The sequence below is a fragment of the Anopheles merus genome, chromosome 2R, assembly GCF_017562075.2.
Source record: "Anopheles merus strain MAF chromosome 2R, AmerM5.1, whole genome shotgun sequence".
NCBI classification, from domain to species: Eukaryota; Metazoa; Arthropoda; class Insecta; order Diptera; family Culicidae; genus Anopheles; species Anopheles merus.
The window spans coordinates 35600430-35617548 of record NC_054082.1 but is presented as its reverse complement, the minus strand read 5'-3'; the positions used below and the strand labels follow the sequence as shown (position 1 = coordinate 35617548).

Here is a 17119-nt window from a genome sequence, read left to right as displayed (position 1 = left end):
ACGTTTCATCATCTTTTTGACATTTTAATAATTGCACCAACGTGTTTTGGGCCGCTGACATTGACATGCTCCGGGGAACGCACAGTCGTTTTTAATTATTCAGTCAGAAGCAATTATGTGAATAGGGATGGCAAATTGTATGCATCAATCATGGGTGAATGTGTCCAACCGGGCCAAGCTTTTTGGAAAAATGATAAACTGTACATGGCTATTGTTGCCGCTTGCACTGTGGTTCGTGGTGCTGATGGATACAGGTTGGCCACAGTACAATTAACACAGCAAATCAGGGCTTCTGAAGGCGAGCGCATTAATTTGACATCTACATTGTTTCATCACGCCACGCCACGTCAAGGGGGGGGGGGGGGTGCGCCATGACGTCATATTTGTACAGGTATTCCTCGACATGCGCTGTTATATGCGCTGACCGGAGGCACCAGCGTATCTCGAATATTCGCGTAAATTGGCGCTCTGGCACCAATCGAACAAGACATCTGACTCGGACAAACGTTTACGGCATATATGAAAGTGCATCGTCAGACATCTTGAACAAACAAAAATCGAGCAAGTCAAAGCAAAATTGCTATTGATAACTCTACCGTACAATACAAAACTGCACTTAAAGTATCTAACAAAAACAACTACACATGTCTGATTAAATTCAGTGCTTGTGATTAACGTCACCAAAAACCGGCTCGCTTTCGCTATGATATTTATGTATTGCTCATTACTGTGTGATGATGATGACGCAAATACCGTAGCGTGGAATCGCTATCGTGGTTTTACGAAGTCACTGTTCGACCCGCAGAGCGTGGTACGTTTGCGTTTGGTAGCTCACAACAAAACGCGTTAGCGAACGGCACAGCATCATCGCCTTCGTGGCGCAATCGGTTAGCGCGTTCGGCTGTTAACCGAAAGGTTGGTGGTTCGAGTCCACCCGGGGGCGGCGAAATTGCTTTTTATGTGGTTGAGTGTGTTTAGAAAAAAAGTAACAACGAAAATTTGAATTCTTAGAAAATTAATCAACAGCTAAATGACTGTAGTACACAAATATATTTACAAACTAATACAAACACGTTAAGTACAAACGTTTGGTTTATATATTCTTTTTAGTGTACCATTGAAAATAACAATATATAAATTAATTAAATTATGCTACGTGCAATTTATTGAATGCAAAACTACGAGTTAGCTAGAGTTAGCTACGAGAACAAAACATTGTTTTGTACCAAACAACGCAAGCCCTTCTACAGTAAAACCACGCTGAACGGTGTACTTATTCTTGCAATTAATTTACCATTGCCCCAATTCCGCTTACGTCCTTGTGCTTTTGCCAGAACTCAAACTCAATGATTCGACTCCTAAATAGTTTAACAGACACAATAGCATAAAACAGAAACAAAAAAAAAATGCTTGTGGCGTTGCGTACGGTGTGCGGTGGAGAGAAGAGAATCAATTTATTATTATCATGCTCAACTTACACACCACCAGACACACTAATTAGCCCGAACGGTTAAGGGCGACGGACGGCTGTTCAGGATCTTCGAAAGTATCCCGCGACAGAAGCGGCTGCGGCGGCGGCACTGGCCAGACCATCCTACGCAACATGAACTACATTAAATTTCTTAAAGCAACCCCCTTTTCGTTCCATTTTTCCCCATTTTCGCCTCATCCGAGTGTGAGAAGAGGCGGAATGGGAGGGGGGGGGGGGGAGATAAGAGTTTCCGACGGTGTATCCTCCTCAGGCCGGAACTTAAATTGCATCACTTTCAATTACACTGATTAAACTTTGCCTTGGGAAGGATGTGTCGTAGGTTTCGTAGCAGCCAGCTGGGGACGGTGCATAGTGTGCCATGAGCTCGAAAGGCAAAGAACAAGTTTTACCCTCATCCCGGATGTTGAAGATGATCGAAGGAAAGAAAATGAGGTGTTGACGGTGTTGGAAATGCTAGTATTGTGGACAGAAAAAAACAAAGATTATACAAAAAGGTTCACTTGACGTTTCAACATCGAACAATTCCTATCCGCTTTAAAGAGTGTTTTGTTGGCGTTTTAAAAAGCTGCTGTAATACTGTGGGAAACGCATGCAATGTAAAATAAACGAATATCTCCCGTAGCTTAGATCCCGTCCAACGCAGGCAACAGAATTGTGGTGGTATTCAGCAGTTAATTCAACACACACCAAAAAACAAGATTAAAATTAAGAACAACATTGGCGCCCGCTCCATGCTATTTCGTCGTTCATAGGAAAGATGAAATTCAAACATCATCACGAAACAAACGTTAAGAAGTACAGCTTTCTGCTTTCCTTTCCGCACGTGTTTAGTCATAGAGTGTTTAGTATATACGCTTCAGGCACATACGGTTTGCCTGGTGTTTGTGATGAAAACGTGAAACAAAGGTCGCTAAATTGAATGCAAAATTGAATGAATGAATTGCAATACCGGTGCGGTACCGGCAATTAGCGGCCTCGCATTTAACCGTCATGTAAACCATCAACCGTTAGAGATTTGAACACTGAAAGAAACACTCAATTAAGGGAAGGGAAAATAGACACTCAATGAAGGGAAAATGTTTAACGGTTTTAACATGCAAATGACATTTCAATTTACCTTTCGCTCTCTCTATTTCTCTCTCTCTCTCTCTCTCTCTCTCTCTCTGTTTCTCTCCCCCTCTCTCCGTAGACTGAACAGTTCGCGTTCCTGTGGGTGTTGTTTACCGTGATCGTGCTGGGCAATTCGGCCGTCCTGGTGACGCTGATGCTGAACAGAACGCGCAAATCGCGAATGAATTTCTTCATTAAGCAGCTCGCAATTGCTGGTAAGTGTGCAGAGGTATATGTGTAATATATTGAATTATTATTGTTTTTATTTTATTGCTTTCACCATCAAAGCGAGAGATAGAGAGAGAGAGAGAGATGGTTATAACGCTACACAAAGTAAAAGGCTGGGGCAGGCTGTATTAATTGTGTTTTTGAGTGGATCGGAGATATTGCAAAATAATGAAACAAAAGATTACTTTATAACCGATTGGTTCGAAATGAGAGTTCACGATGAGAGTGAAATGAAATTATTAATTTTCCACTTCCACTTCAACACTGACGAATTCGTGTGTTGGAATCGTGCTTTGCTCCATTCGAGAGCTGTTGTCGAAGTCGTTTATTGCTTTTTTATGTATCATTGTTTCAAGAAGGAAAGATGATAAATATCAGAAGAACTTTGGAAAAGTTCGTACTTCGTAAAGGGATTACAGCAGGATTTCCTGGTAGATTTGTTCGCCGAGCTTTTTAAAGGCTTTCCGGTGAAGCTTCCGCACTTTGTCTGATGTCCCGCTAGCACCATAATCCATTTACAGCGCCTTTCCTAATCATGGGGCTCGATTTTCCTTCCATTTTGTGACTTTTTTGGATTACCCGATAGATAGCACAACCACATACACAGCAGTCAGCTTGAAATTGTACCAGAGGGCAACAAACTGGTGCTCTGGCAAGTGCACTAAAGTAGCGACTCGTAACCACTCACTTCGCTACCAGTGAGCGGACCGGCGGACGCACGGACGGACGGATGTTTCGGTTCGGTTTTAGTACTGTTTTGTGTTCGATTCGGATTCTCACCCGGAGATTCGAATTTGGAAAGTTTGCGCCCATAAAACAGTGACCCATCGCCCTCTGCGGGTGTGTGTGTGTGGGGGGGGGGGGGGGGAGGGGATTTCTCCATGCGATGGATTCGCCCAGTGGGGAGGAAAATATGATGCCAGTCAAAATTCAACCAACCCGCTACTTTAATGCGATTTGATGTGGGTGATTTGATGCAGCACGAAACCACCAGCCCACACACACACACACATAGAGGGCAGCAGCTTCCGGAAGCAGCTAGCAAGGTGGAAGGATGGGGCGGAAAACGAGGTCAAACTTTTGTCATTCCACAAGTTGAATCATCCTTCACGTTATGTGTCTTTGCGGACCACATCTCGTCCCGCGGTCGTCGTTTGAAGTTGTTGCACTCACCCATCATATGTCCCCTTCTCTCTCTCTCTCTCTCTCTCTCTCTCTCTCTCTCTCTCTCTCTCTCTCTCTCTCTCTCTCTCTCTCTATCAGTGTATTTGTCTGTTTTTCACCCAAGAATGCGTCATAAAATGCTGGGTTGGGGAAAAAAAACACACACACACACACGAACGCATCGAGAGACAATCATCAATCCCGTAAACACCCAGAATCCCTTTCCATCTGAACACGGGGACGAGGACAACGTCGATGAATATAAATTATGTGTGTTTGTGTGTGTGTGCGCGCGCCCTTGTTCGGAAGATGCAAACGCGCGAGATCATCCTCGCTGCGTACAGCGCAGCGCAGCGCAACCTTTTCTTACGCAAGACCCTGTAGCAGCAACACCGAGCGTACTGTTGTTGTTTGTTCGCGTTCGCTTCATTTAATGTCCTTATGCTGGGCGAGCTGTGTGTTTGCTTGCGAATCTATGCAAAAAAGGGGCTCTTTCTCCGATCCGACACACAATACACGGAAATGGCAATTTTCCCCCCTTTCCCGCACCGCACCGCGGTCGAAGAAGCAAGTGAAAAGCAAACACAGGAGTTGTGTTTGATTTTGTAACGCGCCAGAAAACGGTGCAATGATCAAAGGATGCGGACAAAACTGTCACAACGAACGGCAAGGATTCTCGCGTAGCATCGCGAACAGCGCGGTACAAATTGTGCTGTGCCCTGTGTTTGAAGTGTCCATTTGGTGAGGCGGGCTGTGGGGGTGCAGGTTCATAAGAATTTCGATCGATTTTCCATCCTCCGAGGGCGAATAGGAATTTCTTTCTTCTGCTGCTCGCTTCTGCTGCTGCTCCCCGTGCCGTGCGGTGAAGTGGCCTCGTTTATTAATTCGACGAGCTAACGAGCAGCATGGTGTACCATTTGTCGTACGCAAACAATACATAATTGCAGCTAATCTTGCGCTAATGGAAATATGAGATGAGCTATTAAAAGAAGAAGAAGGAGAGGAACAAAAAGGCCGTGGAATCCTTTCGGAATGCATCACGTTTATTGATTGCTTTTTGCTGTGCATTGTGGTTCATTAAAAGCCCTTGCCGTAATGAGTTTTGTCACCGCCGACGCTTCTTCATTGCTGTCCTTTCGGATACTCCGTACAATCGTGCATTTATGGGTCATGTTTAATCAATCTAATGACGGGTAAGCGATGTCACGAAAATGATGCCTTCGATTACTGTAATTACATTTGAGCGATGGACAATTCCCAGAGGCCACGCAGGACACTTTTGATCTTTGACTGCCTCAACGAAAATGGATCGAAAAATAGAACGTTTAATCACTTTTGCTGCTTTTCTTGAAATGTCTCCTCTATCTTTCATTATTCCGTTAAGAGCATTCCCTAATTTCTCCCACTTTTCTTCATTTTTCTCACAACCATGACGCACAATCCATTCCAGTCCATCACAATTTTAATCTACTTTCGATCGCTTTCTCCGTCCCATTGATGCTTTCGTTGAACTTTGTTTACCAACTTGAAGGCCTCGGCAAGCACAACCGGCTCCATGGGAATTACATTGGTCCTTTTTGTCATCGATCACAGAAAAAAAAAAACGGTGTAAACCCGACGGACATTTAGTGCTGCTTTTTCTATCTCTCTCGCTTCCGGTGGTAAAAGTAATGCCCCGCTCTCGCTGGGTCATGTTCTTCTGGTTCATGAGTGCTCATAAATTGTGAGTAGATTTATGGTAACCTCCATACCCTCACTGTCCTGGGCTTTTGGGCCCCATTACTAGCATTTATCGCGATCTGTGCACGCTGGCACCAGTAACGCAAGCGTGGAAATTTGTAGGGCGGACAAACTTCCGCGTACCGAACGAAGTAATTGTGCTGCGCACCCGCGACGCAGAGAGGTTGAACGTTGGAAACAGCAGTTGAACATGGGTGAACGGTAATAGTTTCTGGGGGGAAAAAAGCCACTTCCTTACGAGCAATGAACTACTTTTATGAGTCTATTTTCGGTGTCCCAGTGTGGTTGGTGTGTCGAGGTTTTAGTGTTGATCGTCGGTTCTGTTAAGAAGTAATAAAACATGATACCAACATTTGGCCAAACATTAGACCCTTTTTTGACGTTATTTGAAGAGCACAGCTACATCTCCTTTAAACATTTAAATGTACCACATTGTAACTGTTATTTAATAAAAGAGCTTTTTACTCACCCCCCGTTTCTGTCCCCAGATCTCTGCGTAGGACTGCTGAACGTGCTGACGGACATCATCTGGCGCATCACGGTGGTGTGGCGGGCGGGCAATGCCGCCTGTAAAGCGATCCGCTTCGTCCAGGTCTGCGTTACGTACGCGTCCACGTACGTGCTGGTCGCGCTCAGCATCGACCGGTACGATGCCATAACGCATCCGATGAACTTTTCCGGCTGCTGTAAGTATTCCGTACTGGCAATGACACTGAAACCCAACCACAGCCGACTGTTATGAGACTGTTTGTTTGTTTGTTTCTTTTCCCCCAGGGAGTCGTGCACGGAAGCTGGTGGCCGCGGCGTGGAGTTTCAGCATACTTTTCTCCCTGCCGATAACGTACTTCTACGAGGAGCGGCTAATACAGGGTGGGTTGTGAGGGGCTCCCGTATGGCAGGGTTTGATTACTCACAAAGTTTTGCTTCGTTTCCGGTAGGCAAAATGCAGTGCTGGATCGATCTGGTCGAGGCGTGGCGATGGCAGCTCTACATGTGCTGGGTGTCGGGTTCGCTGTTCGTCGTACCGGCGCTGATCATTTCCGCCTGCTACGCCGTCATCGTGCGCACGATCTGGGCAAAGGGTACCATCCTCGGTCCAATCGGTGAGGTTTTTTGCTCTTACTTTTCCATTTTGCATTGTACGTGCGGTATGAAGCACTAACCTAACTTTTACAACACTTCGATTGCAGACCGCACGCACAACGGTATGGCAGATCTGGCGACGAGGCGGGCCAGCTCGCGCGGCATCATACCCCGCGCCAAGGTGAAGACGGTCAAGATGACGATCGTGATCGTGATCGTGTTCGTGCTCTGCTGGTCACCGTACATCATCTTCGATCTGCTGCAGGTGTTTGGGCAGATACCGGCCACGCAAACGAACGTCGCGATCGCCACCTTCATCCAAAGCCTGGCCCCGCTCAACTCGGCCGCCAACCCGCTCATCTACTGTCTCTTCTCCACGCAGGTGTGCCGTATGATCAAGTGAGTGAGGAGTGGGCAATTATGCTATTTGCGTGTCGAGTGCCTGCTGCAGATTCTTTAATATCGAGTTTTGTGAGTTTAATAATTAGCCGAAACAGTCGTAATTCATTTCATTCTACGCAAAAAAAAGAAGAAAACCCCCTTTCTCACTGCATCACCGCGTGCATTCCAGTGCCATAAATCGTCGGTAATATTTACCGCCACTCGAAGCAAAGAGCGCGCTGTCCAATCAAAGTAAGCGCAGAGGCGGATACTGAAACACCCCTACCGAATCTTAACACCCCCCCCCCCCCTCGTCCTGCCATTTAAAAGAGTGGCAATGTGTTTTCAATTTTACACACCGTCCAGATGTAGCCAGCAGGCCATGGAATGCGAAACGTCAAAACCACTAAAAATTGATCCATTACGCTCGCAGGAAGGGCCCGGGCGAACGGGCCACTGATCGGATTATACCGTCTGGCAGGTGCTTATACTTTACGAGCGTCATCATTTCGCTCGCTGGCTGAACGCGCCTGGCTTTATTGATTTGCGAGACCGGTCGTAAATTTACAATCGTTTCGCAACGTTCCGGCGGTTCGCCGGTTAACGGGTTTAACTTTCCGACAGACGTCATCTGCCGGTACGCGGTTGCGAACGTCACAAAGGCGCACAAACTTTTCTCGCCCCTTGGGAAGGATGTTAAGGCAGAGGGACAAATTAAATGTACCATTCGGGTCGCTTTATCGTTCACTTATTTAATGAATCCGTGTTTCTCTTCTCTTCCCGTTTGTCTTTTGTAGGCGGCTGCCACCGTTCCGCTGGCTGTGGTCGACCAAGTGGTGCTGCAAACCGCACGATTCCGGCACACTCCCGCTCGGCAATGGGACGACGGTGAACGGGACGGCACACGGCCGGTTCCACAACCACAACAGCAGTGACTCGATGCGAACGCTCACCACATCGCTGACCGTGTCCCGCCGGTCCTGTCTGCGGCCGGCCCGGGTCGTCATTGTGGAGCGCCCGAAAACCGAACTCGCCATGTCGGAGGTGTAGAAGGAAAGGGTGCGCAAAAAGTACTTACTGCAACGAGCTGGCCAGCCAACAACAGGCTACAGGAAGTGCAGGAATGCATCCTGCTCAAAAGGAAGGGGATAGATGTTGGGGAAGGGATCGCGAATAGAAATAAAACATGAAGAATGGATGTAAGAGAAATCACGGAACAAATGCACACGCACCGAGTAGTTGCTGTAATGTTGCAAAACTAAAACAAAAGCACTAATTTCCTCCGTCAAGAATCATTTCCGTTTCAACTTCCTTTCCGGTTAAGCGTTCGCATTGGCATAAGCGTGTCGCTTTTGTGCTGTTAACAATCTTAATCTCTCAGTTCATTTACTCCCCCCCCTAGCAAAGCGCGTGTGATGAATACGCTTCTTGGCAGTGGCAGTCACTCCGCCGATCCCACCGAAGCGAAAAAGGCTGAAGAACGCTAAACCTAAGCCATTTATAGCAAGAGTGACAGAAAAAAGGAATCGAAACGTTTGTTTTAATCTCAGCACGCTGCTTTAAAACGGGAGCAAGCAACAGCAAAACTGACACACGAATTGCATAGCTTTAGGCGTTCGACGCAATGAGCATTGCATACATTTAGGCTGGGAAGATCCATCGAACCCAAAACAGGCGTCTCGACTTCATTAGTGACTTATTTGCCTGGGAAACAGAGCCAGTGCCGTTTGGACTGGCCAGTACGGCACAATGATGGCTGGTGGCACCATGTGCTAAGTGGTTTCTTAAGTACGCGACCCATCTCATTCGCCGGCAAAGTCCGGAAAGCCGAGACAAATGAAACGATTAGACACAACAGTCATGCTAGCTGGCCCAAAAAGGACCGGCGGAGTTGTGCGGTTGTCCTTTTTGGCAAGATACCCTGCGCGAGCAATCCGTCTCAGCATGAGGTAGGCTCTGTTTGAAAGACAAAACCACCGGGGGCAAAAAAACGAGAAAGATTTATGGTACGCCTATTATCGTAAAAGTACGTCCGTGTGCGTGCGTGTGTGTGTGTCTGTGTGTTTGTTTTTGTGGGTGAATGAATGTTATGTAAATGTTGTCTCCAAACCCTTCCACCCAAAATCCATCTTCCCTTACGTATCCTTCCGTTTAGTGTGTGTTTCCGGTGATTAGAGGAGCGGAAGGCGAAGGAAGCGAACCAAACAAGCAAGCAAGATGCGATATGAAATCTCTTGCCAAGACAGATAAACTAAGGACGATAGCAGACGAAGGCCCAGGCATGAATAAAACGATGGCAAAAGGTCGCGTGGGCGTACTGGGCTTTGTTGGCTCGTCGTCAATCGGAAAAAGTGAAATTGTAGGCTGGAAAAATAGCACAACGTCCCGTCAAAACAAAGCAGCGGCCAGCGTAAATCGAGAATGTGGAATGGTGCGCATGGTTTAGGGTCGCGTTGCATGTACAAAGAGGTTTCAACTATCGTTGCACACAAGAAAAGCTAAACAAAAATCATCCAAAGCCACATACAGAAGTACCACAGCACAGCAAGTACTCCAATTCCCAAAAGCCGGTCGTCCACCCAGGAAGGCCGTTTTTTGGAGTTGAGCAAAACAAATCTATGTATATTGAGGCAAGTAAAAATGTAAAACCAAAACCACGATTTGCAAATATTTACGAGAAATGGCCCCACAAGTCAGAAGCCCGGAGAAAAGCCCAGCCCCATGCATGTATGAATCGTTTTTCATGACCCCGCGCGGCAGCTGGTAGCTGCGGCAGATCATATGCTCTTCGGAGCACTTCGGGGTTTTCGAGGCAGAACGGAAATGTAGATGTGTCGACCGTAGGATAGGGTTTTTGGGGTGGGCTGACGATGGCAGCATTCTGTGTGAGCACCGAACTCTCGCCCCCGATGAATCGCGGATATCAATCAGGGCGGTGGAGCGAACGAGTTCATCGAACTACGGTTGCGGTAGCATCGGAAATAAAACCCTCCCAGAAAAGGATAGGGTCAAATATCTTATCCTCGAGAGAGACGCCGGGCAAATGGGTGGGAATGATGGGTATTTGCATTTAGATAATGCGAAGAAGGGAAATCCCAAGAGTAATGTTTGCGATGCGTTGAAAGAAAGTATAAATAGATGAGCAGGATTTAGGACGCGTGGGAAGGAAAGCACAATCCCTGCCCGTATCGGATGTTGATGCTTCGCGCAGAAGGAGTAACCCTGTCGAACCCCGGATTAGCATGTAAGCCAGTGATGTAGTGGTAACTATTATTTCCTTTAATAAATGTACCGAGAAGCTTGCCCGTTTACGCTCGCCTGTACGATTATTTGGTATATTTTCGCAGAACATGCATTTGTGTGTAATAAGCTTTTTTGGTAAAAGATTTATGGTATGTGTTTGTATATGTATATATTTATATCATCAACAGGTATACAAGAATGTTGGTTATTACAATTGTGCAAATTGTGGGGTTTCGCGCTGGTTGCGGTTGAGTTGTGAAGCTTTCAACCAACTCACTGTGTTTGCTGTACAAAAGCATATGTAGTTAAAACACCTTCAGTCATATTGGAGAGCGGAGAGCGTGGTAAAAAGACAACGTAATGTTAACTGGCTGGTGGTAACAGTGTATAGACATTTTAAAACATCTTAACATATAGCTTAAACGAGCCCGGAAAACTGTAATCTGTTATCTCTAACGGCCACTGTCGCTGTCGCTCGGGACAAAATGCTTGAGTAGAAAATGGGATTTAAGGGGATTCCTTGCTACCGCTACAATCATACTCACTGCTGGAGCTGATACTGTCATCTACTTATCAAGTACACACCTTAAGCTACAACGTTAAAGGTGAGCACTGCTGCATTAGGTTCATTCTCCGACCTTCCTCATTAGACTCGAATAACGGTCATGCAAGTACGTTTCTTTGTGAAGCTTAACCCTTGCATGCCAACCGTTCGACTCGTGCAACTTGTATGTAGATTGTATTGTGTTGTTTTCTTACAAATGCAAAACAGAAAAGCGTTGGTTTCAGCTGTGGCACAATGTCGCTTATAAATACTATACGATTCATTTCCATTCCTATCACTAGCAGCGCTCTTTTGTGATGTTGCTAAAAATCTAATCCTTCATCTTTGCCTTCATCTTCCTCTGTGTGTATGTGTGTACCTTTGCTTTCTGCTTATACATTTACGAAATCTGAATGCTTCTTCACATTACTTCAACTAATATAAATCTCTAGAGAGCGCAAATTAGACCTTTTTGCCTTGGAGACCTCGGTCAAGACTGCCTATTCTATAAAGCTAGTTCAAAGCACATCGATTGATTTAAACCATTAACGCGTTCTTATACTCCCTACTGTCATCAGACTCGTTGTATCTTTGTTCATGGGCATTGAAAGGTTTTATAATAATAATTAAAAAAAAAACACCAATCTTGCCACGCTCGATCCTAAAAAGATATACAAAATTACACCTTATCTTCCCATCTGTCCTGCTGATCTCACCGAGATTGGATGCTTCGAAGGACTCTGTACCACCCAGGAGGCACCCTCTATTTTGCTACAAAAAAAAAGGACAAACATGTGTTTGGGGCAGCGTTATACACATAACCGTACACAGATTGCATACTTCTGTGCTCGTGTCCGCCTAAAGCTATGCAATGTACAAAGCAAATGTTCTCTTTCAGTGCCCTTCCGTACAGCTTGTTTATCCCTTTTGAACAGTGTTTAGTTTCCCCGTTGGGTAGAACCTATGGATTTGGAGTTAGTACTCGTTGCTTTGCACCTTTGCTTTGCTCCAATTCGCTCAGCTTCAACGTATTGTGCTGAAACCTTACTCTCGTACGTTGCAATTTGTTCGTTGTTTTTCGACCCGTTTGGGGCGCAATGTTCTCGTGGCTAGCTTTTGTTTGCTGTATCCCCGCATCCTGACTAGACAAAGCACTGAATGGGAAAATCCCACCACACACACACACACACACACGCGCACATACACACACACCCACAGGCACAATCCACCGAAAATGGATGCCGGTTCAATGGGTTGAGAGATCCATTCGAAAACTCACGCCACGGACCAGTCTGGCCGTCGTGTCGCAGGTTTGTCGCTTCAAGCAAGTCGCTGGTGGAGAGCGGTCTTGTGCACGAGGAATATCTTGCCGTCGGTGTCGAGGTAGACCTGCGTGGCACCGGGCATTGGCCCGCTGGCGACCAGCCCGCTCCCCACCACCCCTCGCTACACGAGCAGCCGCCCTGCGGCCGCACCGTTGGTGCCGCGCGTCGAAATCGTTGCGGTCGAGCGGCGCGTCGACACGGTCAGCGAGGTGGTGAGCGTTCGCATCGAGCTGCTGCTGCTGTGCTGGTTGCGCAGGTTGCGCGTTCCGTTCGAGATCGTACCGCAGCGGCCCCGATCCGCGCGGTCCTCCTCGCTGGCACAGCACAGCGGTGACGACAGTAGCCATCGGAATGGTGGAAGTCTTCTACAAAGCAGGAGATGGATAAAAAGGGCACACATTAGTTTCGATGGTGAGAAAAATCTTTGGGGTGCTGTCAGCTTACTTCAGTGTGCGCACAAAGTGCGTGGAAAAGAGACAGTAGATGAGCGGGTTGGCGGCCGAGTTGAGCGGGGCCAGACTTTGGATGAAGGTGGCGATCGCGATGTTGGTTTGCGTTTTCGGGATCTGCTCGAACACCTGCAGCAGATCGAAGACGATGTACGGTGACCAGCAGAGCACGAACACGATCACGATCACGATCGTCATCTTGACCGTCTTCACCTTGGCGCGGGGTATGATGCCGCGCGAGCTGGCCCGTCGGCTCGCCAGCTCGGCACAGCCCCCGTTGCGCAACGGTCGATCTGAGGGAAGGAAAGGAAAAAAAACGGTTAGTAAATTTAACTTCAAAACAATTCACATTTGAATACTCAATTAATACTTGAAACATAAAACATTCAGACAAAAAAGAGGCGCTTTAATCTCAGCAGCGCCTTAGAAGCGCCTAAAGGTATGCAAAATATTGTTGGTTGTATTATTTGCCGATATCCCTACTACTACTAAAAGCCTAAATGTATGCAATATTATTGTTTTTTCTCTATTAATGCTATTCAAACAGGAATTACTTCAAAATAGCTTTTAATATAACTTAAAGCCTATGAGAAAAGTAAAAAAAAAGTGTCCAATAAGACGTTGGAATTTATTCCTATTAAATTCGGGAAACACTCTCAATTTTTTTTCAACGGCGCTTCAACGGCGCTTCAAATATGATTAAAATGTAAAACAAACTACAGCATAAAAAAACATAACAGAAGCATCTTCGCCAAAAATTGCACCGTGCAGAACGGACGCACTTCGCGCACATAAACAAGGAAAGTCCGAAAATTCGATTCACAGCATGGCTGCACATCAACTCAATCCCAAAATAAAACGGGAAGGAAATTATACTCGTTCCAAGAATTGCGAAAGCGGGTTCGAAACTTCACCACGGAAGCCTATCTACTTACGTTTGCCACCGCCGTTCGGGCCCGGACCGGTCGGGCCTAGCATCGAGCCCTTGCTCCAGATCGTCCGTATGATGATGACGTAGCACGCCGAAATGATGAACGCCGGTATGACGAACAGCGAGGCCGCGACCCAGCACATGTACACCTGCCACCGGAACGGGTCGCCGAGATCGATCCAGCACTGCAGCTGATCTGCCGTCGTTTCGTAGCGAGATGGGGATAAAGCGGGGAAATTGGAAGTAGATTGTAAAATAAAGCAAAGGTACACCCTCAACCGCGAACGCCGTACTCACTCTGTATGGTGCGCTCCTCGTACAGGTAGAACATGGGCGATGAAAAGACGGCACTGAAGCCCCAGGCGGCGGCCACCAGGCGTCGGGCACGTTTCCCTGCAACGCGATGGAGAAGCCCAGTCGCCCACGTTGGTGAGCGTGGTGGTGAGGAAATTGGAAAAGCGTAGCGAAGCGAAATTTGTGGTTACAAATAAAATAAAATACGCAAACGCGAAAGGGGAAGCGAAACGGTATCAGTGTACTTACAGCAGCCGGAAAAGTTCATCGGGTGCGTGATGGCGTCGTACCGGTCAATGCTGAGGGCGACCAGCACGTACGTGGACGCGTACGTTACCCACACCTGGACGAAGCGGATCAGCTTGCAGGCGACATTCCCCGCCAACCAGGAGATCGTTATCCGCTGCACGATGTCCGTCAGGACGCTCAGCAAACCGACGCTAAGGTCTGGGGAAAAAATGGCACGCGACAAGCGGGCGGAAGGAAACGGACGTGAGCGTGTTAAATAAACCAAAGCAAGCCAAAGGCTTTCCCTGTCATCGTTTTGCGGTTGCAGTGTACGATTCAAACGCGCAATCGATTGTTTGCGCAAACCAACAGCCCTACGTTGCAGGAAGGATCAAATTAAATCGGACACCATTTGGACTCAAGGTGCTGTGGCGGTAGCAGGAGGGATGTGGTGTTGTGATTTGTGAAGCAAATATTTGCTGAGGCTATAAAAATAGCTTCAAAGGGTGGAGGTGTTTTTTGATGCGTTTTCGTCCTTTTTTTATCATCGCAACAACACAAACGATACAGCAGCAGGGATAAGGTTGGCATGCGTCCTTCCATTCACTTCAGGGAACCATTGAGGGTGTTTTTCCAGTAAGCAACACAAAATAGGGAAAGCAAATTCTCCTCACATCGAAATTCCCGCCCTTCCATTGCCCACTCACCTGCGATTGCAAGCTGTTTGATGAAAAAGTTCATTCTCGATTTACGATTTTTGTTGAGAAACAGCGTCACCAGAACGGCAGTATTGCCGAGCACGATCACTACAAATAATATCCATAATACTGCAAATTGTTCAGTCTGAAAAGAGAGAGAGAGAGAGAGAGAGAGAAAGAGAGACGAAATGATCAGAGGAAAAGAGGGAAATTTACCCAAGCTGACAATCCATCGATCATCGCTCCCGCGGTGTAAAGTGTTTCACTACTACTGCTGACGTGCGGCGGTAATGATCCTGCTGGGAAGCATAGCAACCGACTTCCCTCCCTCCCCACCCGGCAAGAAGCAAACGGTCACTATTTTTGAACACACGTGACAGACAATAATCTAGTCGGCGGTGGCTGGTGATGGCTCAAATATCGTGCGGCTCACTTAAAAACCGCGACCTGGGAAACGTCAAATGTCAAGCAACACTGTCGAATACTTGAACGAACGTGTGCGGGTGTGCGTGTGTGTGCGTGTGTATGTGCGTGGGTTTGCATGTCTTTTTTTTTGTCTCATCCTGTTTGTTTCGTTTGTTGAGATATAGGACGCTTTAGAAAATTGGTTTTCTTTTTGTTACTGTTATGAGTTTCACATTGAAGAATTGAATAGACGGTTTAGGGATTTCTATCCGCCCACGTGTGTCACAACAAAACGGATGAATGAATGATCTCGCTAAAAGCGGGAATACTTTTCAGTGTGTGTGTGTGTGTGTTGCAGGGGGGGGGGGGCGGGGGGGGGGGGGGGGCGCCGGAGGGAGGAAGAGGGTTGGGGATGGTGGTTCTATTGAAATATGGTTGCATTTGTGTATGTGAAGCGGATAGAAATTGTAGCATAACGTACATGCACGCTAATTGACGTTGAAGCGCTATGCGTGGGAAGAGTGGAATATGTAAATTAAATAAAAATGAACACATTTTCCAAAAAAACCTAATAATAGTGCTTTACGTAAAGGTGTTTTTTTTTATTTCGCTGCCTTTAAATCGCTCCCAAACGCATCCCTTATCCGAAGCGCCCACACGCTCGCACAGCGCTTAAAAGCGTGCGGATAATTTAATTTACACAAGCACTTCGATTAAACGCCAACTGTAGCAAATCTCGTCAGCTCCCTTTTACGCGCGAGCGCGTGTAGTGTAAAACGCTCCATTAAACGAGCTGCACACGCTTAATGGCGGGTGGAATTGCATTCTAATCGATCGAGCCACTATCCCACTAGTGGGTCAATAAAATTGCAATAAAATCCACTCCCCGCCCGCAGTGTCCCATCGCTCGGGATCGCAAGCGAGCGTACGAAAATTAGACGCCCCATTTAACACCCAACACGTGGTTGATTATTGCATGTGTGGGGCGTACTCGTCCCCCTTACCCGTGCCCATTACCCTTCTGCTCGTGTGTCGCATCGCGCGTAAGCACTTTGGTGCAAATGAGCCCTTTACCGATTGAACAGAGAGCAGGCAGAGAACAGGGACGGTGAGTTTGAAGTAATCATCATTATAATAATCCTTCTCCGCAGCACTTTGCAGCAGCAGCACCACCATCACCGGGCACAATGTGGTCGATGTTTTTCATTCGATGAGGAGCTTTCGTGCTAAATTTGGTGAACTTTGCCTGCCCATTACGATCCGTCCGTCCGCATTAGCATGTGCACGCGGGGAGGCGGCAGGAAGGCACATGGAAGTGTGCGGCAGCAGACGCTGGGAAATGGGCAGCGAGCGAAAGGTTACACTCATTTAGCTTCGGCGTCAAGCACCATCTCGTGGCATCTTGGCCGTCTCGGGACAATTATTGTAATGAGGCGAGCGGTTTAACGAATCAATGGCATGTGTTGTTGTGTGTTTTGATTGATTTTAATGAGTCGCTTTTCTAGTGGCTGATTGTTTCAGCCTCATCGGAGAGATTGCGTGTGTGTGAGTGGGTAGGTAGGAAGGGATCATCATATTGTTTTGTTAAGTGATGGTTCGGACCAGTCGGATGGGTTGGATTAAATGAATCAAACACGTGTTGCCGTTCGAAACCCTATGCGGTTTATCGGTTGAAATGCATTATAAGGGCTGTAAGGAATTAGATTTTTTTATTAGAATTAGAATTAAAGCATATTTTTGACATGAAATCATCGTTGCAAGCGTCCGTTGTACATCGCTACACTTACAAAATTTAGATATTTCA

At 46.8% G+C, this 17119-nt stretch overlaps 2 protein-coding genes and 1 non-coding gene across 10 annotated transcripts in view; 2 read left to right on the top strand and 1 right to left on the bottom strand.

The window, feature by feature from the left end:
- Window positions 1–10509, top strand: part of LOC121587926 (cardioacceleratory peptide receptor-like) — a 49582-nt gene extending 39073 nt beyond the window's left edge. The window contains exons 4-9 of the mRNA XM_041905281.1: window positions 2682–2817; window positions 6223–6420; window positions 6509–6604; window positions 6673–6837; window positions 6925–7216; window positions 7996–10509. Coding sequence (XP_041761215.1) covers window positions 2682–2817; window positions 6223–6420; window positions 6509–6604; window positions 6673–6837; window positions 6925–7216; window positions 7996–8248 — 1140 coding nt within the window. The 3' untranslated portion in view covers window positions 8249–10509. The remainder of the gene's footprint in view (window positions 1–2681; window positions 2818–6222; window positions 6421–6508; window positions 6605–6672; window positions 6838–6924; window positions 7217–7995) is intronic.
- Trnan-guu lies at window positions 870–943 on the top strand. Its single transcript has one exon. It is a non-coding gene; the product is annotated as a tRNA-Asn (tRNA).
- Window positions 10510–10591: 82 nt separating the features above from the next.
- LOC121587927 (cardioacceleratory peptide receptor-like) overlaps window positions 10592–17119 on the bottom strand; it is a 51002-nt gene continuing 44474 nt past the window's right edge. For 7 of the 8 annotated variants that reach the window (XM_041905287.1, XM_041905282.1, XM_041905283.1 and 4 more), the window contains 6 exons: window positions 14920–15055; window positions 14234–14431; window positions 13988–14083; window positions 13695–13886; window positions 12755–13052; window positions 10592–12675 (listed from right to left, as the gene is read on the bottom strand). In XM_041905287.1, coding sequence (XP_041761221.1) covers window positions 12432–12675; window positions 12755–13052; window positions 13695–13886; window positions 13988–14083; window positions 14234–14431; window positions 14920–15055 — 1164 coding nt within the window. In that variant the 3' untranslated portion in view covers window positions 10592–12431. Of the gene's footprint in view, window positions 12676–12754; window positions 13053–13694; window positions 13887–13987; window positions 14084–14233; window positions 14432–14919; window positions 15056–15126; window positions 15228–17119 lie in introns of those variants that run through there. The other variant, XM_041905290.1, reaches the window with a different exon arrangement.